This window comes from Panulirus ornatus, chromosome 27 (genome assembly GCF_036320965.1).
Source record: "Panulirus ornatus isolate Po-2019 chromosome 27, ASM3632096v1, whole genome shotgun sequence".
Lineage (NCBI taxonomy): Eukaryota > Metazoa > Arthropoda > Malacostraca > Decapoda > Palinuridae > Panulirus > Panulirus ornatus.
In genome coordinates, this window is record NC_092250.1 from 20119924 (window position 1) to 20147500 (window position 27577).

Below are 27577 nucleotides of genomic sequence, written 5' to 3' on the forward strand. Positions count from 1 at the left end.
ATAGAAATCTAACCGATTTTATATTCGTTCTTTACTTTGTGCGCCATATATGTTGATTTCAAGATACGGTTGTTCTCCAGAAATGTTTGCTGCCAGCTCGGCCGAGACAGCAAAGTCTGGTAAACATGGCGGAGCAGGCTGAAGCAATGCGGGCCACTGTGGCGTCAATGCTTCGTGGTATCGAACGGTATGTGTTTAGAATTGTATGTATTAACAGAAGGTAATGTAGGTTTTTACAGCATGTTGGCGTTTTTATCACACAATAGTATTTCAGCTTAGAAAAGATGCCACGTTGATCTAGAAAGGGCCGACATCTGCGGCCTTAAATGTGTCTATTTTCCTTTGAGAACTGTTGTGATGCTACAGTGTGGTCAGGACCTTATGGTACTATCGTTGAGTTGCCACAGGCTACTTTGATATTGATTTTGTAGGTTCATGTTTGCTGTAAAACATTTTAGGGTATCTTTAAGAACAAGTAGAATGGTTATATTTAGCTAAATATTCAGAATACCCTGTCACTGTAGCTGATTATATAGTTGTGGTACACGTGTAATGTAGCACTACATTGCTTTGAGCTTTGGATGATGAATTTTGTGTAGCCTTGTTAGGGTGGTATTGGTGGACAAGGATACCCAACGAAATACAAGTTTGGTCGACGACATTCAACTGTATACTGTAAAAGGCCCGGTTGAGTAAATCGATATGCTAATAATAGCAGGGATACTTATAAATGAGATCACTAATAGTTGGGGTTATGGTAATACAAAAACTAAGTGCCGTTTGGTGATACGCCACCAGACTGTAATGTTTACTATTATTATAAACTCTCGCCACGTTTAATTTCAAGTTGGTTAAGATGATGTCTATATCACTCATTTTTGGTAGGTTTGTGTTCTTTTATAATTGTTTTGAGATTTGTATATTTCAAAACAACTACATATATATTTTGTATCTTGGATAGACGCATGGAGCCTCATTATTTGTGTGGTCGCTATATTTTTTTCCAGCCACATCCCCCCCATTCCCTTAAATAATGGCAGTGCCAGTGCTGCTAGGTGAAGTACAATTTTTCTTTTTCTTTATAGGTATAACCCTGAGAATATATCAACTCTGGAGAGGTATGTTGAGCTCCAGGCTCGTGAGAACACATATGACTTGGAGGCCAACCTTGCACTTCTGAAACTGTATCAGTTCAACCCTGGTACATATCAGAGCACTGTGGCATGTCAGATCCTCATGAAGGCACTCACTAACTTACCACACACTGACTTTGTTCTTTGCAAGTGTCTCCTGGGTCAAGATCAGGTAATGAAATAAAACTTTATCTGTTACATACTGGTAGATTAAGAAAATTATTGTCAATTTCCCATAATGGTATGTGATTTTAAACTCCTTTTTTTTATCCATTCTTAAATCCATGCCTATTTCCAAAAGGTAGATGAAATAGCTTGTACACATCCACAACTCATGCCTAGTATGATAAAGTGAAACATGCGCCAACATACTTCCTTATTTCAATCGTGCACATCACGTGTCTTCCTTTATTTGAAAAAGCAAGTAACAGAAACTCGCATAAAAAGTTTTACAGGGATGAATTTTTTTTATGATACAGATTTCTTCCCCTCTATTTTCCCACGTCACAGGTGGTCTTCCTCTCACACCAACCCATTTAATCTTACTATCATACACTCACCCTGTAAATTCCCTATTTAGCATTGTTTCCACATGCCCAAACCACCTCAAAGTATTATGTTTCATTCACTCCCACTCCACAATTCATTCCCTTTGCACTCCGTCGTAATGCATTTCTCGTACTACCCCATGATTTCTTTCTTCATTCCATATAGTCATACCACATGCATCTCTCATATAGTCCATTTCCACAGCCTGGACTCTTGACCTCTGTGATCATTCCATGTCCATGTTTTGGCTGCTTGGGTCAGGGTCGGGAGGACTATGCTGTCTCTTAATCCTTTCTTCAGTTCCATACTTGCACCTCTATCCTTTATTATTCCATTAAGGGATTCAGTGACTTTTCTGCCATGTACTCCTCTTCCCCCTATCTCCTTCCATATCACCAAACTTCCCCAAGATAAGTAACTCCTATATGCTTGAATTCTCTAACCCTTTGTTTGTTCTTTATAGGATTTTGCAAAATATATACTTTCACTCTTGTTTCCTTTTAAACTCCATTACTTTTACTCTCATTTACCTTTAATCACCTATAATTACCACACATAAAACAAACATACAACCTTCTGCAACTTCTCTCTCAGCAACAACACGTATCATTCGCAAACAGGCTTGTCGCCGGCCACCATACCTCACTGCCACGTTTCATTTCTGCACCTCCTTTCCCTAGTTTTGCTTTCACCTCACCTATCATTCCATATATATATATATATATATATATATATATATATATATATATATATATATGTGTGTGTGTGTGTTAAAAAGCCATAGTGACATCATGCAATCTTACCTCACACCAAACCTTTTGTTCAGCTCTCCATCCACTTTTAAACATGATTTGCTACTTTATAGAAGGCTTTCATACCATCCAGTAATTGTTCCATAATCCCATATGTCCTTAACACATACCATAAAGCATTCCACTCAAATTGTCATATGCTTTTTCCATATCCATAAAAGCTGCATATAGCTTCTTACCTTTCACTAGATACTTTTCCTGTTATTTTCACAGCAAAAATTTAATCTATACACCCTTTACTTTTCCTAACATCCCTTTGCTCTTCACTTATTCTGCACTTCTTTAATTCAGTCACTCCCATCACTATCAATCAACACCCTCACATACTTTTTTCCTGGTATACATAAGAGACTTCCCAATAATTGCTACATACATCCTTAGCACCTTTCCCTTTAAATTAAGGAGCAATAAAAGCTTTCACCCAATCCTAAAGCACAACCTTCTGTTTCCTTGCTAAATTACGTATCAAGTACACCCACTCGACCACATTTTCTCCTCTATAGTTCAGCATTTCAGCCATAATCCCATCCACTCGGGTGCCTTTGGCCTCATTATCACCTGTTTTACCTCCCCTCTAGTTTGTTGATTTTTAAGTTTGATATACAATACAGTAGGAACATTAGGTAGAAGTCTCTGAAAATACTGCTCTAGAGCTGCCCTCTGCCATTGGCTTATTAAGGGTGAGGCACTGAAGGCTAAGAAGCAGCATGCAGTTCAACAGTTATGGAAACTCTTGCTATGGCCACCCCTTGAGGGAGTTTCCAAATGGAACGGGCATCAGAGATATAGACATCCAGTACAGAATTGATTTTTATGTGTAACTAATTAATGATTTATTTTGTTACTCTAAAGTTGAATCAGGGCATGTGAAGCATCTAGGGTAAACCATGGAAAGTTTTGTGGGGCCTAGATGTGGAAAGGGAGCTGTGGTTTCGGTGCATTACACATGACAGCTAGAGACTGAGTGTGAACGAATGTGGCCTTTGTTGTTCTTTCCTAGCGCTACCTTGTGCGTGTGCTTGGGGAGGGGGTTGCCATTTCATGTGTGGCAGGGTGGCGACAGGAATGGCTGAGAGCAGCAAGTATGAATATGTACTTGTGTATATATGTATGTATACATTGAAATGTATAGGTATGTATATGTGCGTGTGTGGGCGTGTATGTATATTCATGTGTATGTGGGTGGGTTGGGCCATTCTTTTGTCTGTTTCCTTTAAGCTACCTCTTTAACATGGGAGACAGCAACAAAGTATAAAGAAAAATATATGTTCTGTGTATGTATACGTTGAAATGTATAGGTATGTCTGTGTACGTTTGTTGGCATTTATGTATATACATGTGTATGTGGGTGGGTTGGGCCATTCTTTCGTCTGTTTCCTTGCTCTACCTCGCTAATGTGGGAGACAGTGACAAAGTATGATAAATAATAAATATAAATAAAGAATATATGGGGTACTTTAGACATTGTAATTACATGCTTAACATTGATAGTTGCTTGATGAATATCATATCATTACATGCTTAACATTGATAGTTGCTTGGTGAATATCATATCAAATTGTGTCCTGTGTGATCTTTAAGACAATCTCATAGCTGAAAATAGTAGTTTAAAGGTGCTTTTGTTTCTTACTCATTGGTTATGCATGAGAGTTCTAACAATGATTTATTTTCAGATGGATGAAGAAGTTATAAAACAGATCATGTACCTACACGACATTTTGGAGATGTGCCAGTTCCACTTATTTTGGAAAATAAAGAATAAATATAATGATATGGTCAGTCTTATTCATAACATTTTATTAATAATTAACAAAAAAAGTGCATATCATTTTACTAAGCAACAAAGTCAGGTCAGGGTAAACAAGAAATATGAAAGGACATGAGAGGGTTTATTAAGTTGTGAAAAAAGTGTTTATAAATTTCAGGTGTAGTATTAAAATGAATAAGTTTCACGTGTAGACAAAACATTGCTAAGATTTCTTTCCTACTTTTAGCTCTAAAATTTTTTAATTTTAGTAATGCAGGCATTGCTTACGCTGTTGCAATATTTTATTTGTGTTATGCAACAAATCTTTTCCTCCTCAAATTCATGTGTGTTTTTACAGATATCTGGTATCAAGGACTTCAGTGACAGCATATGTAAATATGTTTGTCATGTGATAACAATCACCTACCAGCATATTGAAAAACCTGTTTTGGCACAGCTTCTTGGCAATGTTGATGGTAAGTCTGTGTTTTGAAGTTGAGTTGTGAAAAATAGAGAAAGTAAAGATGATGTGGGTGAAAGGGAATTAGAGGCATTGAAATTGAGACATGAGAAGTAGAATCAATGCAGTTATGTCAAGTGAATGAGATAGGATATATGAATGCGATACATGAATTAGGTATGAGTCGTATAGTGTGTAAAGTTCCAAATCAGATGGTGATATACAGTATTTAATCTGATGGTAATGATAGGGGCTTCTTTTTTCTGATACTTGTATATTGAAATTATTATGGAAAAACTAGTGATGAAGCATTTATGGTTGTTGGAAAATAAAAGTGCAAAAATTTGTGTAGATATATTACTCCAGTCACGTGAAAATGCACATCTCAGTCACTGGATATTATTTGCAGATTTTTTACTTTTATTTTGTTCAAAATGTATAAAAAGTAAATGAAATAAGGGAAGAATGATAGATGTCAGACTTTATTTCAGAGTCATCATAGACTATCATGGCAGATTGCTCATTTCATGAGAGGTTTCTTGCATAAAGATAAAACTTATTAGTAAGACAGATTTAGAGGGTAATGAAACTGATACATTTAAAACTTTAGAGAGCACGTTAGGTCATATGGCATTATTGAATTGGGCTAAGAAACTTGAATTATGTACTCTTTGTTTCTTGTTTTTTGATTAACTTTCTGGAAAACATTTGGACCTTGAAAATAAAAAGTTATGGAATATTAGAATATATTTCTTAAGTGGTTTGATTGAGTAAGTAATATAAGGGTAAGAGAGATGTGTGGAAATAAAAAGAGCGTGGTTGAGAGAGCAGAAGAGGGTGTTTTGAAATGGTTTGGGCACATGGAGAGAATGAGTGAGGAAAGATTGACCAAGAGGATATATGTGTCGGAGGTGGAGGGAACGAGGAGAAGTGGGAGACCAAATTGGAGATGGAAAGATGGAGTGAAAAAGATTTTGAGTGATCGGGGCCTGAACATGCAGGAGGGTGAAAGGCGGGCAAGAAATAGAGTGAATTGGATCGATGTGGTATACCGGGGTTGACGTACTGTCAATGGATTGAATCAGGGCATGTGAAGCGTCTGGGGTAAACCATGGGAAGTTCTGTGGGGCCTGGATGTGGAAAGGGAGCTGTGGTTTCAGGCATTATTACATGAGTGTGAACGAATGGGGCCTTTGTTTTCTTTTCCTAGCACTACCTCGCACACATGAGGGGGAGGGGGATGTTATTCCATGTGTGGCGAGGTGGTGATGGGAATAAATAAAGGCAGACAGTATGAATTATGTACATGTGTATATATGTATATGTCTGTGTGTGTATATATATGTGTACATTGAGATGTATAGGTATGTATATTTGCGTGTGTGGACATGTATGTATATACATTGTGTATGGGGGTGGGTTGGGCCATTTCTTTTGTCTGCTTCCTTGCGCAACCTCGCAAATGCGGGAGACAGCGACAAAGCAAAATGAAAAAAATATTAATAATAAATAATTTCTTAAGTTACAGTTCTGTGTAGATAATGGCAATGGATGATTAGTAAGGGTGTTGTAAGAGCACTTTTGTTTATGAGTTAGTAAGCTTGGATTTAGCTGTTTTGATTTCTGTACTTTACAGGATTTTAATTGCATCATTCAGGTACTTTAATAAAAGAAATGAATATCTGGAACACAGTACCTGAATAGAGATTTTGAAGCAGAGAGAAATGAGGTAAAAATCAAATGATATCTGTTGTATCTATATATATATATCCCTGGGGATAGGGGAGAATGTGACTAAAGGAGCGGGAGCAAAGGGGCTGGAAACCCTCCCCTCCTTGTATTTTAACTTTCTAAAAGGGGAAACAGAAGTCATGTGGGGAATGCTTATCCTCCTTGAAGGCTCAGATTGGGGTGTCTAAATGTGTGTGGATGTAACCAAGATGAGAAAAAAGGAGAGATAGGTAGTCTATTTGGTAAAGTGTGTGAAAGAAGAAAGTTAAGAGTAAATGTGAATGAGAGCAAGGTTATTAGGTACAGTAGGGTTGAGGGTCAAGTCAATTGGGAGGTAAGTTTGAATGGAGAAAAACTGGAGGAAGTAAAGCGTTTTAGATATCTGGGAGTGGATCTGGCAGCGGATGGAACCATGGAAGTGGAAGTAAATCATAGGATGGGGGAGGGGGCGAAAATCCTGGGAGCCTTGAAGAATGTGTGGAAGTCGAGAACATTATCTCGGAAAGCAAAAATGGGTATGTTTGAAGGAATAGTGGTTCCAACAATTTTGTATGGTTGCGAGGCGTGGGCTATGGATAGAGTTGTGCGCAGGAGGGTGGATGTGCTGGAAATGAGATGTTTGAGGACAATGTGTGGTGTGAGGTGGTTTGATTGAGTAAGTAATGTAAGGGTAAGAGAGATGTGTGGAAATAAAAAGAGCATGGTTGAGAGAGCAGAAGAGGGTGTTTTGAAATGGTTTGGGCACATGGAGAGAACGAGTGAGGAAAGATTGACCAAGAGGATATATGTGTCGGAGGTGGAGGGAACGAGGAGAAGTGGGAGACCAAATTGGAGGTGGAAAGATGGAGTGAAAAAGATTTTGTTTGATCGGGGCCTGAACATGCAGGAGGGTGAAAGGAGGGCAAGGAATAGAGTGAATTGGATCGATGTGGTATACCGGGGTTGACGTGCTGTCAGTGGATTGAATCAGGGCATGTGAAGCGTCTGGGGTAAACCATGGAAAGTTGTGTGGGGCCTGGATGTGGAAAGGAAGCTGTGGTTTCAGGCATTATTGCATGACAGCTAGAGACTGAGTGTGAACGAATGGGGCCTTTGTTGTCTTTTCCTAGTGCTACCTCGCACACATGAGGGGGGAGGGGGATGGTATTCCATGTGTGGCGAGGTGGCGATGGGAATGAATAAAGGCAGACAGTGTGAATTGTGTGCATGGGTATATATGTATGTGTCTGTGTGTGTATATATATATATGTGTACATTGAGATGTATAGGTATGTATATTTGCGTGTGTGGACGTGTATGTATATACATTGTGTATGGGGGTGGGTTATGCCATTTCTTTCGTCTGTTTCCTTGCGCTACCTCGCAAACGCGGGAGACAGCGACAAAGCAAATAGATAAAAATAAATAAGGTAGTCTATTTGAGGAAAGGAACCTGGATGTTCAGGCTGTGAGTGAAACGAAGCTCGAGGGTAAAGGGGAAGAGTGGTTTGGGAATGTCTTGAGAGTCGAGTAAGCAATGAAAGGGTAAGAGAGATGTGTGATAATAAAAAGAGTGTAGTTGAGAGAGCAGAAGAGGGTGTATTGAAATGGTTTGGTCACATGGAAAGAGTGAGTGAGGAAAGATTGACAAAGAGGATATGTGTCAGAGGTGGAGGGAACGAGAAGTGGGAGTGTGTATATGTGCAGTGAATTGAATGGAACTTGAATTTAGTATACCTAGATTAAGTGGAAAGGTTAATAGAGCATTATTTTGCTATAACAGTTGTAACTGCATAAATACATTAAACCAACAAATGGTAAAATTATTTTCAACAAGCATAATGATGTCACATTGCCTTTTGCAGAGACTTCATTGCAAGCATGGATGAACAAATATGGTTGGAAAGAAAATGAGGATGGCTATGTGTTTATTGCTAATCAGGAAGAAACTGTTAAGACCAAGAACATTACCGAGAAAATTGAGTTTGATTCTGTAGCTGGTATTATGGCTGCTTGCAGATAAAATTGCAAAAGGAACACAATGGTGTGTACTGTTATTGACAAATAAAAATTTACATGATACTGTGTGTTTTGTCCTTATATAGATGTTGATTGCATGCTTGTTAGATTTTTTTTGCAAAACTTGGATATAACAGTCATCAGAGATATTGCTTAATTTTTTATTCTACAAACTGGATTTAATGACATCATTCTGCCATATTTTTGTAGTAATGATGAATGTGTTTACTGGTTGTCACCCAGAGCATATGGTGCAGCTGGGTTTGTGCGTAAGAAGTAAGACCCTGTCAAACTGAAAAAGAAAAGGTTTTATAATTAGCTGTGAATTATATGCTGTCATTATAGTCTAAAATATGAATGGAAACCACTGCTTTCTGTTATTAGTGATTCATAAGAAAATAGTCACCAGATATATTTATCATCACGTGCTCTTGCAGTCAATCAGTCTTCTCCATAAGAATACTGCAAAAGCTGGAGCCAGACATGGAATAGGCCAGATTATAATCATTTTTATATTATACCTGCTCTTCTTCTCTGCCTTGGCTATGTCGTGTTGGGATTTTTTTTTCATTTCCTGCCTTTGCCGAGTAGTGGTGGGAACAAATTACTGACCTTTCAAAGAAAACTTGGTTTGTTCCTTTTCCTTTGGTTCTCATGTTTGACATAGTCCTTTTTCTTTCCTTTATACTTGATCACCATTTCCCACGCATGAGGGGTGGGAACAGACAAAGAAAGGCCACATCTGCTTGTCATGTATAATGCACCGAAATCACAATGGGGTCTCACAGAACTTTCAATGTGTTACCCCAGATGCTTCATATGCTCCAGTATAGTCCACTGATAGGACGTCGACCCCAGTATACCATTTCACTCTATCCCATGCACGCCTTTCATCCTCCTGCATGTTCAGGCCCCAATTGCTCAAAATCTTTTTCACTCCATCCTGTCCTCTCCAATTTGGTTCCTCCATTCTCCTTAATCCCTCCACCTCTGACATATATATCCTCTTTGTCAACCTTTCCTCAGTAATTAACTCCATACATCCAAACCATTTCAGCACACCCTCTTCTGTGCTCAACCACACTTTTTATTACCACATATCTCTCTTAACCTGTCATTAGTTGCTTGATCAAACCACCTCACACACAAACTTTTCTGAAAATTTAATTTCCTACACATCTACCCTACTCCACACAGCCTTTTCTGTAGTCCATGCCTTGTATCCATACAACATTGTTGGGACTACTATCCCTTCCAACATACCCACTTTTGCCCTTTCAGATGATGTTCTCTCTTTCTACACATTCTTCAGTGCTCCTAGGGCCATCACCTCCCCAACCCTATGACTTGCTTCTACTTCCATGGTTCCGTTTGCTGCTGTTTCCACTCCCAATATCTACAACACTTTACTTCCTTCAATTTTTTTCTATACATACTCACATCCCAGTTCTTAATGCAATTATTGATTAAAAAACAACAGCCAAACATAATGCTCTTGCATGCAGTAATTGTTTTCCCCATTAGTATATAACATGATGTGGCCCACACACCTAAGCTGTATCTCTTATATTTTTCTATTCTTTTCTATACATTCTCACTTTTCCCACCTCAACTTAGAAACAAGAAAAAAAGGAGTAAACTTTCATGGAGAAATCTTCATGCAATTTTCTCTTGTTCGCATTCTAGAAAGTGATTGTATATGAGGGAAGGATTTCGAGCCCTATCCTTTAGCCCTATGACTCATGAGAGATTTATAGGTAGTAGCCCTTCTCCCCATCCCCAGGGATAGTGTTATACGTGTGTGTATATATAGAGCAATTTACTATATAAATATGCATGTAAAGAAGGTTAAGACAAGGGAGGCATTACCGAACTTTGCCAGCTTGTGGTTATGCTGCAAGAGAAAAGTTGCCTTCATTGAGGTTGTATCGTTAGAGAATGATCTTGTCTAAGAACTCATTCCAAACGAGTACATCCTTTCCCTGATACAGATTACAACACAGCCTTGAAGCTACAGGAATCCCTGGGGAAGTGTTCCTGAAGAGTTACTTATAAGTTAAGACATGGTATGTGTACCAGGTTAGCAAAGTGTAACTTGGATACAAAAATGGGAGTACTGTGATCACCTGAAATAGACCAATGCTAAGTGCAACATTTCTCCACACTCAAATCCTTTGGTGCCATCTACAGTCAGTTAACAGAACTTACAATGTACATGGAATTCATTCTGTGGCAGAAAACCAGGTTTAAAGAATGGTGATTATAGCACCCAACTAAAAACAATAGATTGGCAACCCATAGCAGTGAAATGGTTGTCAAGCTTGCTGCTTTAAATAGAACTGCAAAGTTAATGTAGGTAAAAAAGACACGATACATATGGTCCTCTTGCTTCCTGCAAAAACTCTACATTCTTCCTCAAAAAAATTAATCAAGTGATTACAGACATGAAAACTAGTCTTCCAGCCTACACTAATTTTTAACTTCGAAACCACATCCCTCATATCAAAAACATTTCTTACAGTATTACTATTTTTCTTGTATATACATCTTGCTTTAGCTTATCCTAATCTCATCATCAGCAAAGAAGCATCATGGGGTTAAGACTATTTTGTTTGAACTTTATAAGAAATTCCACACTTATTTTGGGCATTAAATCATATTACATTACACATTAAATTTACCCTCCACTGTTGTGTGACACATTAGTATCAAATGTAATGTAAAATAAGATAAGCAGCCATTTCAGATCTGAGTCTTGTTATTAACTATAGCTCATACTCACCCTTGTTCAACATGAAATCCCATATCAAGGCAACCCTCTCCACATGTGGTGCAGTTGCCTGTAAAGAAGGTGTCCCAGTCTGAACATGGCCACGATGTAAATTTTTGATTTGCAGAGAATGCTGCAATGCTCTCTACCCACAGCTCAGTTGCTCTGGCATGACTGCATTCACCTTGATGGTAAAAGAAAGCAAGAATAAGCATGGTCAATATAAATAAAAAAAAATGAGTAAATAAAACAAAATGAATGATCAGTCCCACTGTAACATTTCTCAAGTACATTTATACCTGGGCAATAAATAAACAAGACTGAGACTAAAAAGTGCAGCTGAGAATTTTCTTTGTCTTGCACAAAGTAGATGGAAGGATTGGGGTGATTGAGGCTACAGGTATCAGGCCTGAACAATTAGAAGTGAGGCATGTACAAGTTATTAGAGTGGATGTAAGCAAATGAAGTGATCATTCACCTGCCCCTGGTGTTACCTCAGTAAAGCAGGAGCTCCTGCAGAAAAATAAAAGGAAATACATGAAGAGCAGAGGTGAATTTATCTAAGAAAGAAAATGTGAATATATGATGAAATAACATGTACAATTGAGTTTCTTTTACATAAATATGGAATATTTATATAAGGGAAGGTTTCGCTAAGATGGATGATCTTGGCACAAAGTATAATGCTTAATTTTCATGTTATCAAGTATGCTGTGGGAACATTTTAACTTAAATTTCTGGGTTAGTATTACTTTGTTAAGCTATACATGTCTATAAAATGAGTTATATGTACACTTATGAAGTTTGTTGGTGATTATCTGTATACAGATTTAAGGTTCAAGGAGCAGATATTTCTGTGGTAAAACTAGTGAAAAGGAAATGAGATGTACTTTATTGCAAGGATTTTGCCAAAATCAAGATCTAAACATTATATCTGATTTTTTAAGAAATAATTAGTATTTATACAATATTTAATTATTCAACTTAAGGATCTCTTTATGGAGCTCCTTTGGCTTCAGTGCTGATCTATTATCAGCAGCAAGGAAATAAGGACACCTTTTGAGCAAGAAGTTCAGCTAAATTGTACACATTTTCATCTACTGATGATGGTACAACCTTGCTGAAAGTAACTTTTTACTAGCTGTGTAACCTGATGTGTGCAGAGTCTGTTAACACCATGTTGAACAGAATATATATGTATGTATCCATGAGATATCAGAAAGACATTCTTAAAGAAAGTAGTTTTTTCTAAGCTTTATAATTCAAACGTGATTATCCCCCAATCAGAATCGATGGGAATAGATTTATTCAAATTCATTTACCAATTAAGTTTCAAAACACAAATACACATAAATTTGCCTGAGTACTTATGCATCCTTTGCATTGACTCTGGACAAGGACTGTAAATTTATGTTCCTTGTTAGTGAGGAATTGGTATCTCATTAAGAAGTATTTACAGGGAGTGAAAATTTTTTTGGATTATGTTACAAGATCCTTAGATGGAAAGGTAATATGGAATTTTGTCTGTAAATCTTTACGGTAGCTAAGAATGAACAAATTCCCAGGAATTATGCCGTAGGTATGTTTGAGTCCATAGGGGCTAACGATAATGAAAACAAGTGTATTCACGCACCCAGAAAGTAAAAGGTGTTGAATGATTTGAATGATTATAATGGGATGAAAAACTAATAACGAGCTAGTACTCAAGTATGATAATTTTTGAAGTAGGTGGTATTCTTTTAAAGGGGATTTTGCATATTGGATTTTAAGGTTCATCATCTACATATAAAATTACAAAGAACTGAGTATATCACAGCTATGGAGGAGTTTCCTACGAAGAATGAATGAATAAGATTAGTGATATTAATAATCATATACATCTGAAAGAGTATAAGTGTCTATTTTTTGCTTAATACATTTTTTATTATTTTTATTATACTTTGTCGCTGTCTCCTGCGTTTGCGAGGTAGCGCAAGGAAACAGACGAAAGAAATGGCCCACCCCCCCCATACACATGTATATACATACGTCCACACACGCAAATATACATACCTACACAGCTTTCCATGGTTTACCCCAGACGCTTCACATGCCTTGATTCAATCCACTGACAGCACATCAACCCCGGTATACTACATCGTTCCAATTCACTCTATTCCTTGCCCTCCTTTCACCCTCCTGCATGTTCAGGCCCCGATCACACAAAATCTTTTTCACTCCATCTTTCCACCTCCAATTTGGTCTCCCTCTTCTCCTCGTTCCCTCCACCTCCGACACATATATCCTCTTGGTCAATCTTTCCTCACTCATTCTCTCCATGTGCCCAAACCACTTCAAAACACCCTCTTCTGCTCTCTCAACCACGCTCTTTTTATTTCCACACACATCTCTCTTACCCTTACGTTACTCACTCGATCAAACCACCTCACACCACACATTGTCCTCAAACATCTCATTTCCAGCACATCCATCCTCCTGCGCACAACTCTATCCATAGCCCATGCCTCGCAACCATACAACATTGTTGGAACCACTATTCCTTCAAACATACCCATTTTTGCTTTCCGAGATAATGTTCTTGACTTCCACACATTCTTCAAGGCCCCCAGAATTTTCGCCCCCTCCCTATGATCCACTTCCGCTTCCATGGTTCCATCCGCTGCCAGATCCACTTCCAGATATCTAAAACACTTCACTTCCTCCAGTTTTTCTCCATTCAAACTCACCTCCCAATTGACTTGACCCTCAACCCTACTGTACCTAATAACCTTGCTCTTATTCACATTTACTCTTAACTTTCTTCTTCCACACACTTTACCAAACTCAGTCACCAGCTTAATACATAAATAAGAGAAATATGGGTAATGCCATCCAAAATAGTTGGAAGAGCACATTTGCTCATCCTGATCAGGCAGCATTACAGTTACACCATTAATTACCAAAGAGGATGCTCCAGTCACTGTCATGGGTGGCAAAGCAGCCTGGTTGGTGCATGCCACCATTTGGGTAGAAGTCGACATGACCCACTGGCTCAAACAATCCATTGCAACCCTACAGGGGAAGGAATAATGGTTATAATGATAAAGACACACTCTAGGAATATGAAGACAGACCTAACTAGCCACCTGAAATGATTGGTAGAAGGATCATTATCAATCAAATTTAAAAGACATTAAATAAAAAAAAAAGATATTAGGAAAGATGTGTTAAACATAAGCCAGTATCACTCAAAGTTAAACCAAGAAGCACATTAATGAGTATTTGCAATGGAGACATGACCAATATAGGAGTAAACACTATGTTACAAATATTCTTGATTTTTTGCCATATAAATAGACAAGAAATAGTATGTGATTAAACACACAGAAATCCTATATGTCATTAACTCTTGTTCTTGCCTTTCTGTCTCCACTCTTTCTCATTAACTTAATTTTTCTATTCTGGCACATTGTTCCCAAGGAAGTATATACTTCATGACCCAATATCCTTGTGGCTTAGTCTATATGTTAATGATACCAAATCAATGAAAAAATGAATTTCTTCACAAATGTTTATTTAGTTCAGCCCAGCATAGCTAATTCTTTGCCTAACACTAAAGAAATGTGTCAAATGTCAAACTTGCATTGGACAGGTAAGTCTGAATTTAAAATCATTCATTACTAAAATCTTCAATTGATGCATACCCTCACTATACATGGCTTACTTGGATTGCAAAAACCCCTGGACTTTGTGCTTTCCTCTAGGTTAACTCCTTGAGTAAGACAGATGTAGTGCTTTATAGCGGGCTTTACCTCGATGATGGAGCCACTATTGGTGTGCACAATGTCTACAAAGGCCGCATCAGAAGGGTCGATGCGACGGTCAGATGGCTGGTGATAGAAGAAAGGTCCAGCAGGATCCAAGCCTGATGGGAACAACAAAACTCTCATAAAATGGCTACATGTGATACAAAACTGTATTAAAATAAATCTCAAATAAAGTTAAAAACCCTTCACGTACTGTCAACCGTACAATCGTACAATCAACACCACTGCTTAAAACACAGGAATATGCAAAAACAGTGAATTTATCAGGTCTGAAAATCACTGATGCTGTTAAAACTCGTAAAACCTACCCTCTTTGAAGCAACCACATGCAACTTAAACCAATGAAACAAACTACCAGGTCCACTGAAACATACATGAGGATCACTGCAATGCTGATGAATTATGTGAAGATCATCAAGACAGACATGGGAGGCATTAGAATAGACGTGTACCAAGACCTAATCCACTGAAACTGAAGCAGGCTTATGAACCAGTGCCACCGAGATGGTTCAGAGCAGATTGCACCACAACATGCGAATCATCAAAACTGGAACGGGCACCTGAACCACTGAGATGGTTCAGAACAAATATATCAACAACTGAAATCATTATGAAACATGTAAGCCAACGAAGCAGTTATGAATATGTGAACTACCAACGAAGTTATGACGGAAACTAATGAAACTGTTATGAATCAAATAGAACTAAGTGAATACGAAACAGACATAAAAGGCACAATAACGTGGCATGTGTGGGATACGTCAAAATAATTAACTAACACATGAGAATAACTGACTACATCAATGGCGTAAGAGAACGAAGAAGGTGCTTGGCTAGAATGGTGGTTATGTATATAGATGGTTGGTTGGTTGGCTGGGTTTTTGGCCTATCAACTGGCAGTCATTAATAAAGGACGTCAACGTCAAGTTATTGCATCCACCAACCAAAAAATCTTAATACCTTCTTCAGGTAGTGAAGATACTTCTAACACCACACAGTCTCTATGCAGACATAGTAATATTTTGCTACTATCAGTTGCATTACCACTTCTACGTTACAATTTTGTTCAAATGTCTTTAACTTGAAGTCTTTAAGAGTTTATATAAATCTAAGTTTGGCCTAACTCTTCAACAGTTTATAATTACACTGTAATATATTCTATATACATCCACTGTATGTACATTTTTAATCATGCCAGGGGTACAATTTCAGTGCTTGCCATAGGCGATATTTCCCCTACACACGACCCTGAGTAGTTGGGGGTATTTTTAGCTCCAAAAACTTTTTGTTTCAAAACTAAAAGATAAAATATTCAAACACTTCTATACTTAAAATAATGATGGTTAATACATCATAATGCTCTCAGTTACCGATACATACCTAGGAAATAAGATGCAAAGGATCAAAAGATATTTTAAAATCAATTTCGCTGCATTACACATGACAGAAAATGGAATTAAGTGAATGAGGTCTTTTTCTTTGCTCTTGGCGCCACCTCACTAATCGCTGGGAACTGCAAACAAGTATGAAAGAAAATCAACTTTATTTGTATCTCGGTGAAGCTCTTTGATACGGTTTGCCTCACCTGTCGGGCGGCCCAAGATGCGAACCTGCCGTACCTAGACGTCATCTCTAAAACCAAAGGAAAATAAGAAAAGCGGCCACTGATGAGGTCGCTGAGAGGATTTCTCCAGAAACCAAATAAATGGATGATGTACTTTATTATAAGGAATAAATGACTATAAACATAGATCACTTGAAAAACTCAATATAGTAAAGTTACGCATTGTCATATGCTGTTTTCTATGATCAAACAAGGATCAAAGAGAATGTTTCAGTGGTAACTCTTTGTTTTGTATAACTAATTTGTTAACAACTTTGATTTTACGCAATATGAGACTTCATGTAGCACTGCATTCTTGAGAACTGAAAATGTTAAACTTATTCGAAAGATAATATCATTCATTGAAATGTAAGATCATTTTATATACATACATAAACATAGAAACCTCCAACAGTCTGGATCGAACGCATAAGTGACAACAGTGCTACTGGTGCGTAGCTACGTGGGCACGAGAAATATAGGTGGTGTGTAGCGAGAGAAGAGACCGTCAAGGGGAAATACTTTTAACAAGTGCAATATAAAAAAAATCTAGTCCTGCTTACGTGGGAATTATATCTCATTTTTCCTTTGAAGATTTTCTCTGATGAAAGACGTTAGCGTAGGACAATTATATAGAAAAAAATACAAGCCTTTCAAAATGTCATTAGTACATCCGCTTAAAGGTCTTAAAAATCCTTACATGAGTTGAACAGCACAAAACATGACACCGTATCAAGACAGAAGACAAGATATACCAACACCACCGTATACTAAAGGTCAAAAGTTACCGGTAATTCTGGCGATGGTGCCGGAGGTGAGGTACCTGCCGGTGAGGCCGGCTGTGTGGGCGCCCAGGGAGTGACCTATGATGTGGATCCTGGTCGCCTGAAGCCCCCGCTCTGCGTGCAGCCAGTCCAGCAGCCTGGCTGAGTAGTTGGCAGTCTGGCGAGGAAACAGACACGGAAAACTGACTGATGGAGAGCTAGGAGGATGGAGCAGTGAACAAGTATAAAACATTAATATATATATATATATATATATATATATATATATATATATATATATATATATATATATATACTCCTGAATACTCCTGAAACAGGAGTTGTGGGAGTATGTGATAGAGTGTAAGAAAGTAAATTCTCGATTAATATGGGTAAAACTGAAAGTTGATGGAGAGAGGTGGGTGATTATTGGTGCATATGCACCTGGGCATGAGAAGAAAGATCAAGAGAGGCAAGTGTTTTGGGAGCAGCTGAATGAGTGTGTTAGTGGTTTTGATGCACGAGACCGGGTTATAGTGATGGGTGATTTGAATGCAAAGGTGAGTAATGTGGCAGTTGAGGGAATAATTGGTATACATGGGGTGTTCAGTGTTGTAAATGGAAATGGTGAAGAGCTTGTAGATTTATGTGCTGAAAAAGGACTGATGATTGGGAATACCTGGTTTAAAAAGCGAGATATACATAAGTATACTTATGTAAGTAGGAGAGATGGCCAGAGAGCGTTATTAGATTACGTGTTAATTGACAGGCGTGCGAAAGAGAGACTTTTGGATGTTAATGTGCTGAGAGGTGCAACTGGAGGGATGTCTGATCATTATCTTGTGGAGGCTAAGGTGAAGATTTGTATGGGTTTTCAGAAAAGAAGAGTGAATGTTGGGGTGAAGAGGGTGGTGAGAGTAAGTGAGCTTGAGAAGGAGACCTGTGTGAGGAAGTACCAGGAGAGACTGAGTACAGAATGGAAAAAGGTGAGAACAATGGAAGCAAGGGGAGTGGGGGAGGAATGGGATGTATTTAGGGAATCAGTGATGGATTGCGCAAAAGATGCTTGTGGCATGAGAAGAGTGGGAGGTGGGTTGATTAGAAAGGGTAGTGAGTGGTGGGATGAAGAAGTAAGAGTATTAGTGAAAGAGAAGAGAGAGGCATTTGGACGATTTTTGCAGGGAAAAAATGCAATTGAGTGGGAGATGTATAAAAGAAAGAGAGGAGGTCAAGAGAAAGGTGCAAGAGGTGAAAAAAAGGGCAAATGAGAGTTGGGGTGAGAGAGTATCATTAAATTTTAGGGAGAATAAAAAGATGTTCTGGAAGGAGGTAAATAAAGTGCGTAAGACAAGGGAGCAAATGGGAACTTCAGTGAAGGGCGCAAATGGGGAGGTGATAACAAGTAGTGGTGATGTGAGAAGGAGATGGAGTGAGTATTTTGAAGGTTTGTTGAATGTGTTTGATGATAGAGTGGCGGATATAGGGTGTTTTGGTCGAGGTGGTGTGCAAAGTGAGAGGGTTAGGGAAAATGATTTGGTAAACAGAGAAGAGGTAGTGAAAGCTTTGCGGAAGATGAAAGCCGGCAAGGCAGCAGGTTTGGATGGTATTGCAGTGGAATTTATTAAAAAAGGGGTTGACTGTATTGTTGACTGGTTGGTAAGGTTATTTAATGTATGTATGACTCATGGTGAGGTGCCTGAGGATTGGCGGAATGCGTGCATAGTGCCATTGTACAAAGGCAAAGGGGATAAGAGTGAGTGCCCAAATTACAGAGGTATAAGTTTGTTGAGTATTCCTGGTAAATTATATGGGAGGGTATTGATTGAGAGGGTGAAGGCATGTACAGAGCATCAGATTGGGGAAGAGCAGTGTGGTTTCAGAAGTGGTAGAGGATGTGTGGATCAGGTGTTTGCTTTGAAGAATGTATGTGAGAAATACTTAGAAAAGCAAATGGATTTGTATGTAGCATTTATGGATCTGGAGAAGGCATATGATAGAGTTGATAGAGATGCTTTGTGGAAGGTATTAAGAATATATGGTGTGGGAGGAAAGTTGTTAGAAGCAGTGAAAAGTTTTTATCGAGGATGTAAGGCATGTGTACGTGTAGGAAGAGAGGAAAGTGATTGGTTCTCAGTGAATGTAGGTTTGCGGCAGGGGTGTGTGATGTCTCCATGGTTGTTTAATTTGTTTATGGATGGGGTTGTTAGGGAGGTAAATGCAAGAGTTTTGGAAAGAGGGGCAAGTATGAAGTCTGTTGGGGATGAGAGAGCTTGGGAAGTGAGTCAGTTGCTGTTCGCTGATGGTACAACGCTGGTGGCTGATTCATGTGAGAAACTGCAGAAGCTGGTGACTGAGTTTGGAAAAGTGTGTGGAAGAAGAAAGTTAAGAGTAAATGTGAATAAGAGCAAGGTTATTAGGTACAGTAGGGTTGAGGGTCAAGTCAATTGGGAGGTGAGTTTGAATGGAGAAAAACTGGAGGAAGTGAAGTGTTTTAGATATCTGGGAGTGGATCTGGCAGCGGATGGAACCATGGAAGCGGAAGTGGATCATAGGGTGGGGGAGGGGGCGAAAATCCTGGGGGCCTTGAAGAATGTGTGGAAGTCGAGAACATTATCTCGGAAAGCAAAAATGGGTATGTTTGAAGGAATAGTGGTTCCAACAATGTTGTATGGTTGCGAGGCGTGGGCTATGGATAGAGTTGTGCGCAGGAGGATGGATGTGCTGGAAATGAGATGTTTGAGGACAATGTGTGGTGTGAGGTGGTTTGATCGAGTGAGTAACGTAAGGGTAAGAGAGATGTGTGTGGAAATAAAAAGAGCGTGGTTGAGAGAGCAGAAGAGGGTGTTTTGAAGTGGTTTGGGCACATGGAGAGGATGAGTGAGGAAAGATTGACCAAGAGGATATATGTGTCGGAGGTGGAGGGAACAAGGAGAAGAGGGAGACCAAATTGGAGGTGGAAAGATGGAGTGAAAAAGATTTTGTGTGATCGGGGCCTGAACATGCAGGAGGGTGAAAGGAGGGCAAGGAATAGAGTGAATTGGAGCGATGTGGTATACCGGGGTTGACGTGCTGTCAGTGGATTGAAGCAAGGCATGTGAAGCGTCTGGGGTAAACCATGGAAAGCTGTGTAGGCATGTATATTTGCGTGTATGGACGTATGTATATACATGTGTATGGGGGGGGGGCTGGGTTGGGCCATTTCTTTCGTCTGTTTCCTTGCGCTACCTCGCAAACGCGGGAGACAGCGACAAAGTATAATAATAATAATAATAATAATATATATATATATATATATATATATATATATATATATATATATATATATATATATATATATATATATATATAGTAGCACCAGGAAACAGACGAAGAATGGCCATCCACTTATATACATATCAATATATACATACACCTACGCTGACATTGCATACATACACATGTGAATGTTCATACTTGCTTGCTTTCATCCATTCCTGTCGCTACCCCACCTCACAGGAAAAGAGCAACGTTATCCCCTGCTTCAGCGAGGTAGCGCCAAGACAACAGACTTAAAGGACCACAGTCGTTCACACGCAGTCTCTAGCTGTCTTGTGGAATGCACCGAAACCACAGCTCCCTATCCACATCCAGGCCCCATAAACCTTTCCATGGTTTACCCCAGACGTTTCACAGGGGAGATACAAGAATGAGACAGACGATGTAGAAAAGTCAGATGATATACAAGGAAGAGAGTACAAAGACAACACTAGTAAACAAGCGTTACTGTATGGTGGTGTTCGGTAACGCTTGTTTACCGATGGCGTCTTAGCTCCGTCTGAAGACTGAATATGAATAGCCACACAGAGTAGCCAGATAGATGAGCAGACAGGTATGTATGTAAAGCACCTGGTGAGTAGATACATACCCTGTAGACGTTATGGACAGCTGAGGCGTACCAGGGGGCGGGTACCAGCGTCTGCCAGTCCACCGACAACACGTTGGCCGAGGACTGACCCAACACCTCTGTTGGCAACCATGTTTGTTTACTTGATCACCTGATACACTCGAGCGTGAACAATAATAACAAAAATATATATATATATATATATATATATATATATATATATATATATATATATATATATATATATATATATATATATTTGCTTTGTCGCTGTCTCCCGCGTTTGCGAGGTAACGAAAGGAAACAGACGAGAGAAATGGCCCAACCCACCCCCATACACATGTATATACATACACGTCCACACATGCAAATATACATACCTACACAGCTTTCCATAGTTTACCCAAGACGCTTCACATGCCCTGATTCAATCCACTGACAGCACGTCAACCCCGGTATACCACATCGATCCAATTCACTCTATTCCTTGCCCTCCTTTCACCCTCCTGCATGTTCAGGCCCCGATCACACAAAATCTTTTTCACTCCATCTTTCCACCTCCAATTTGGTCTCCCACTTCTCGTTCCCTCCACCTCCGACACATATATCCTCTTGGTCAATCTTTCCTCACTCATTCTCTCCATGTGCCCAAACCATTTCAAAACACCCTCTTCTGCTCTCTCAACCACGCTCTTTTTATTTCCACACATCTCTCTTACCCTTACGTTACTTACTCGATCAAACCACCTCACACCACACATTGTCTTCAAACATCTCATTTCCAGCACATCCACCCTCCTGCGCACAACTCTATCCATAGCCCACGCCTCGCAACCATACAACATTGTTGGAACCACTATTCCTTCAAACATACCCATTTTTGCTTTCCGAGATAATGTTCTCGACTTCCACACATTCTTCAAGGCTCCCAGGATTTTCGCCCCCTCCCCCACCCTATGATCCACTTCCGCTTCCATGGTTCCATCCGCTGCCAGATCCACTCCCAGATATCTAAAACACTTTACTTCCTCCAGTTTTTCTACATTCAAACTTACCTCCCAATTGACTTGACCCTCAACCCTACTGTACCTAATAACCTTGCTCTTATTCACATTTACTCTTAGCTTTCTTCTTTCACACACTTTACCAAACTCAGTCACCAGCTTCTGCAGTTCTCACATGAATCAGCCACCAGCGTTGTATCATCAGCGAACAACAACTGGCTCACTTCCCAAGCTCTCTCATCCACAACAGACTTCATACTTGCCCCTCTTTCCAAAACTCTTGCATTCACCTCCCTAACAACCCCATCCATAAACAAATTAAACAACCATGGAGACATCACACACCCCTGCCAATCTGATGCTCTGTACACACACACACAAACACACACACACACACACACACACACACACACACATATATATATATATATATATATATATATATATATATATATATATATATATATATATATAATGCTAATTCCCCGATTTCAAATGCCCTGGCTCATCCCGATGACAGGGCGTCTTTCCCGGTATACCACAAAGAACTATACACTGTCGACGATCTCTTTTAAAAACTTTGGGTTGTGATCAGGTCGGCCCCAAGTCTTTTCTCTTCCAATGTATGTAAACCTAAAGCCTCCAGCCTTCCCTTCTAGCTTAGCTCTCAATTCTTGTACCATCTCTGATGCTCTCCTCTGAACCTTCTTTATTTCACTGTGCTTCTTTAGGTGCGGTGACCAAACCTGAGAGGCATATTCAAGTTTTAGCCTTACTAAGGATATGAACAGCTTGCTACACATCTTACATAATCGTTATGCAATGAAGTTTAGAAACGTAGTATCTGCAATAGTTCATATCTTTATAAGTTGGTTATATCACGAGGAGCGACATATGTCGTCCACGAAGGAAGTTCCCACAATGGATGAAACGTAGCCTCAATTTACCCCGTTCTTTATAAATCCATCCACTGTTGTGAGAGCACGTCATACTAGACTTCTAGCTAGGACTTATCTAAATTCTTTGATACAACTATTTCATAAGTTTACGGACCCAGTACTATTAAAGCGCTACCTAACAGGTGCATATTGTCATATGAATCACCGTCTCGATTATTTTGTACAGAAAAGATGAAAATGTTGGAAAACAATAAACTGATATGATTAATTATATAATCATCCCATATTGCTTAACGTCAAAGCATATATTATATAATACTCACATAGGGAAGCTCACAGACACAGAAAATGAATTTCCTCAACCCTCTGAAATGGGAAATCAGTATTAGATTATGGATGAACAAGGTGAAAATGATTTCTACATTAATTTTCTCAACATGGGGTTAATTGTCGTGTGTAGATGCACTGACTCCTCTCACGGCATTCTTTCTTTTCCTTTTATATTTCAACTGTCAACACAGAGTTCACGGGGCTGTAGAGCACAAAAACTACTTGTGAAATATATGAAAGACTCACATTATCGTTAACCTAGACCTCTGAAATACTGTAGATATATACGAGGAAAAGTATTAAGAAAATGTATCATATAGATTATTCTATTTTTCTACGACGGGATTGGTTAATTATGAGGTCTCTACGACAAGACTGAAAAGTTTGTAGGTATTTATAAAAAATATAGAATGTGTTACAAGAGAGTTAGTGATGATTATTATACAAGAAAGTCCCATTACTAACACTGAGGCAGTGTGTACCGGCGCAGCCAGACCGTCACCTTTTCCTCATCATAACTTGTAAACAAACGTCAGCTGGAGCAGAGGATAGGCCGCTAAAGTAACCTTATCTCCTCTTTTGTTCAGTTAAAGTTTTAATTACCATGAACGCCCCACCAACATTCGAGTCATTTCTGCTCTTTGACGGAGAGAAGAAAATCGTGAGGCAGGTGGACACTAAGGTAAGGTGACCAATCCCGAGGGACCTTCATTCTAGAGGTAGTTAATAGGAACTGCGCTTTGTTACACCTTATTTTTCCTAGTGCTGTATAAAGTCCAGTTGGTAATTTTAAAGGTAAAAATAAAATAAAATAATGACGAAAACCTCACACCCTTCCTAGCAGTAAAGATTTAGCTTTATTATTCGGTTAAAAGTCTGTCTTAGCCATGCTTGGAAAGTAGCATTGGGAAATGGTTACTTGTGATTCAGATGCTTCATAAAATCTTGTGGCTACTGAAATACCTGCAGAAGGCCGTTCCACCATATATTTCTCACTGAATAATAATCATGCGATAGTTATATATCATGGATATTATAGGGTTATTTAAAGTAAAACAGTAATAAACGTAGATAAACATTAGCAGAACCTAAGCTCCCTGTTTTTCAAGATTCATTTCAACATTGAATAATCTAAATGAAATATACAAATCACTCATGGAAATGCACACCAACAAGGCACTGGATGTCATGCAAGCTAGTGGGTTCCCATGCAATCCCCAATTGGAGATAAATGATGACATATTTCTCCTGTCATTTCGGCTACTAGGTGGGGAATTTATAGGTTCTATTAATATTCTGCAAGTTTATTACCTACTTTTACATAATCCATCCATTTTCCCTGATGTCCATAACTTTTATTGCTTTATTTGATAACTTTTGATAGAATATAATGCCCCCAGTTTATGTATCGCAGCTACACTTGTGTTACAGAAAAGTCAGTCGGTAGTTAAAGCAATGATGCAGTGCTATTGTAGAATATTACTTTATATTTAACTGAAATATACCAGTCCAACTCATGATTATCTAATGCTTATGGTGCTGGATGTCAGCAAACAGCTGACAGTATATTTCTACAATTGTTTTGGTTACTCGTAGAGGTTTTAATGGGTTAATTTTTTTCAACTGATTTACTTGCTTTTGCATTAATTAATCTCACAATAAGCTCAATGTACATGACTCTCTTTAGTATCATCATATCTAATACTATCCAATATAATGCTTAAATTCATGCTGTGCATCTGGTAATATATTTTCTAAATACTACATGTATCCTTGGGGATAGGGGAGAAAGAATACTTCCCACATATTCCCTGCATGTCGTGGAAGGCGACTAAAAGGGGAGGGAGTGGGGGGCTGGAAATCTTCCCCTCCCGTTTTTAATTTTTCCAACAGAAGCAACAGAGAAGGGGGTCAAGTGAGAATATTCCTCCTACGGCTCAGTCCTCTGTTCTTAACACTACTTTGCTAATGTGGGAAATGGCGAATATGTATGAAAAAAAATACTTCATTATCTTTGCAGAACAAAGTCAAGCATTATACAAAGCTGATATCAGTGCATAGCTAAACTGGATTATTACTATGGATTTTTATTCTACAATATTATTTAGCTAATGTGATACAGGTGAAATTTGTGAAGGTCAAGGAATATGTGCTGCCTAGACAAGTTTTAAAGTAATCAGCTAGTGTTAACAGACTTCAGAGTCAAGGTGAATGAGTAAACATACTAACCAGAAACCACCAAACTGGACACAGATGTCAGCCTAAGTCCAGTTATGTACCTAAGTTAACTTTAACTAAGTATATAATATAAATAATCAATTCAACATTAGGTGAAATGCTTGTAGAAAGCAACGGCTTTTACACAAGCCTTCCCCAATTTTTATCTAGCAGCTAAAGTTTACCTTACTCTTGATGTTTTGTGAAAAATATGTGAATGTTATAGTCTGTTCATCTTTATATGCTTAGGATCATCCTATGGTATTGCCAATTTTGTCAAATTTCAAAAAGAGTGTGGCATTATTAAAGCTGAAAATCTGTGCTGATTAAAAGCTTTTCTACTTTCTTACCCTGTAGGTACCCAATGCTGCCATCTACACCATCAACAAGGAGGATCATACTTTAGGTAACATGATCCGTATGCAGCTGCTAAAGGATCCTAATGTCATGTTTGCTGGCTACAAGAACCCTCATCCCCTGGAGCACAAAGTTGTGCTACGTGTGCAGGTACTTCATTTTTTACTGCATTTTCATTTACAGTCATAATCAGGGAATATGTGTAGTGTCAGAAAATTAAATTCTAAATACTGTGTATCTTTAAAAGGTATTAGGGTACTCATTAAGGAAGGAATATATGTAGAGAGATTGTGTATATTAGCGAGTCAATGAGGTTAATTGGCAGGATGGAAAGGAAGGGAAGTATTCGTCAGTACTTTATCAAAGGGATCTGGGTTGTGCAGAGTTCTTGAGATTTTGTCAAGTTGCTCCTAAGAGGGAATTTTCTTGTACATATGTGGTATCCTTTTTCAGCTAAGCCAACACTGTAAATTGTCTTTGCATTTTCATGATAGGTTAGATATACAGAATTGTAATGTCAGGAAGGGACAAGTTGAATATAAAACAATTTTCTGAATTTTTAATAATGTTTTTGTTTTAATTCAGACTTCAGATGCTAGTTATACACCTCATGATGCCTTTATGAACGCCATCACCGATTTGATATCTGAACTTTCTCTACTGGAAGAACGATTCAGAGAAGCTATTAGAGAGAAGAAGGAGGGTTTCGACTAAGGTGGAATCTTCTTTTCCTGTTAAGATTAGATGTTGTGTATTTGTAAGAGAGGTTCTTGTAAGAATCTGATATTAAGATTATCAATTCAGTTCACTTAGTTCAAAAATAATATTTGCAAGGAAATTGTCACATGCTATAGTTTAAGATTATCAATGCAGTTCACTTAGTTCAAAAATATTTGCAAGAAAATTGTTGCATGCTATAGTTAAGAATATCATATAATGTAAAAGAAAAACATATGAAATCTTAGGAAGCATACTCTTTGATTTTTTGATTGTCCAAATATTTTTTTTGTCTTTCTTTGTTAATTGGGAAAATTGCGTGTAGTATGAAAAAAGAATTATTTTGTAGTAATGTATTTCTTCTGGTAAAAGTTAGCATGATTTTATGTAATGTTCTCTTTTAACATAATATTACTTGTCAAAATGGAGGTACTGCATTCTGGAATTTCATTTTATATTGAATAAAACTATTTTCATAAACTGTTATTTACTTCACCTGATTGTTTTTTAAGTTGGTTACCTTTGACATTATCTGTCACTTATCTCTTCTGAATTTTTCCCATTATGGTTTCACAGAAAGCAATTGACTGTAATACCAGTAAACATGACTTTCTAGGGCTTAAGTATTTAAATCTTGCTATGCTTCGTGTATGTTCCATAACATATAAACTTCTTTATCATGATAACTCTTATTGGTGGGGTGATAAGGTTTGAGAAGAACTGCAGAGATAAGTGAACCATTTCAAAGACTTTTTCAAAAATAAAACACCAGGTCTGTGTGATGACCTAACAAGACA

The 27577-nt window shown here is 38.4% G+C and overlaps 3 protein-coding genes across 4 annotated transcripts in view; 2 read left to right on the plus strand and 1 right to left on the minus strand.

Annotated features, from left to right (window-relative positions):
- The first annotated feature begins 61 nt into the window (after positions 1 to 61).
- eIF3k (eukaryotic translation initiation factor 3 subunit k) lies at positions 62 to 8491 on the plus strand. 2 transcript variants are annotated; one of them, XM_071678389.1, is made up of 5 exons: positions 62 to 187; positions 1086 to 1305; positions 4168 to 4269; positions 4600 to 4717; positions 8277 to 8491. In XM_071678389.1, exons 1-5 carry the CDS (start codon positions 126 to 128, stop codon positions 8432 to 8434), a joined length of 660 nt encoding a protein of 219 aa, XP_071534490.1. In that variant the 5' UTR covers positions 62 to 125; the 3' UTR covers positions 8435 to 8491. The 2 variants fall into 2 exon arrangements, with proteins under 2 accessions (XP_071534490.1, XP_071534491.1); XM_071678390.1 differs by lacking the exon at positions 4168 to 4269 and having other exon boundaries at positions 81 to 187.
- An 86-nt stretch (positions 8492 to 8577) lies between these two features.
- LOC139757655 (pancreatic triacylglycerol lipase-like) overlaps positions 8578 to 27577 on the minus strand; it is a 28298-nt gene continuing 9298 nt past the window's right edge. The window contains exons 5-10 of the mRNA XM_071678387.1: positions 21278 to 21375; positions 17398 to 17551; positions 14992 to 15104; positions 14140 to 14251; positions 11213 to 11384; positions 8578 to 8722 (exon numbers count right to left, since the gene is read on the minus strand). Coding sequence (XP_071534488.1) covers positions 8656 to 8722; positions 11213 to 11384; positions 14140 to 14251; positions 14992 to 15104; positions 17398 to 17551; positions 21278 to 21375 — 716 coding nt within the window. The 3' untranslated portion in view covers positions 8578 to 8655. The remainder of the gene's footprint in view (positions 8723 to 11212; positions 11385 to 14139; positions 14252 to 14991; positions 15105 to 17397; positions 17552 to 21277; positions 21376 to 27577) is intronic.
- Polr2J (DNA-directed RNA polymerase II subunit RPB11) lies at positions 23960 to 27260 on the plus strand. The gene is made up of 3 exons (XM_071678392.1): positions 23960 to 24171; positions 26064 to 26213; positions 26649 to 27260. The coding sequence occupies exons 1-3, from the start codon at positions 24094 to 24096 to the stop codon at positions 26775 to 26777; spliced, it is 357 nt and encodes a 118-aa protein (XP_071534493.1). The 5' UTR covers positions 23960 to 24093; the 3' UTR covers positions 26778 to 27260.

Excerpts from the sequence above, each read along its gene's own strand:
- Polr2J (XM_071678392.1), top strand. The coding sequence starts at position 24,094 with ATGAACGCCCCACCAACATTCGAGTCATTTCTGCTCTTTGACGGAGAG. Across the intron at positions 24,172-26,063 it reads TGAGGCAGGTGGACACTAAG|GTACCCAATGCTGCCATCTA; the intron begins GTAAGGTGACCA and ends CTTACCCTGTAG. Across the intron at positions 26,214-26,648 it reads AAGTTGTGCTACGTGTGCAG|ACTTCAGATGCTAGTTATAC; the intron begins GTACTTCATTTT and ends GTTTTAATTCAG.
- eIF3k (XM_071678389.1), top strand. The coding sequence starts at position 126 with ATGGCGGAGCAGGCTGAAGCAATGCGGGCCACTGTGGCGTCAATGCTT. Across the intron at positions 1,306-4,167 it reads GTCTCCTGGGTCAAGATCAG|ATGGATGAAGAAGTTATAAA; the intron begins GTAATGAAATAA and ends ATTTATTTTCAG. Across the intron at positions 4,718-8,276 it reads GCTTCTTGGCAATGTTGATG|AGACTTCATTGCAAGCATGG; the intron begins GTAAGTCTGTGT and ends TGCCTTTTGCAG.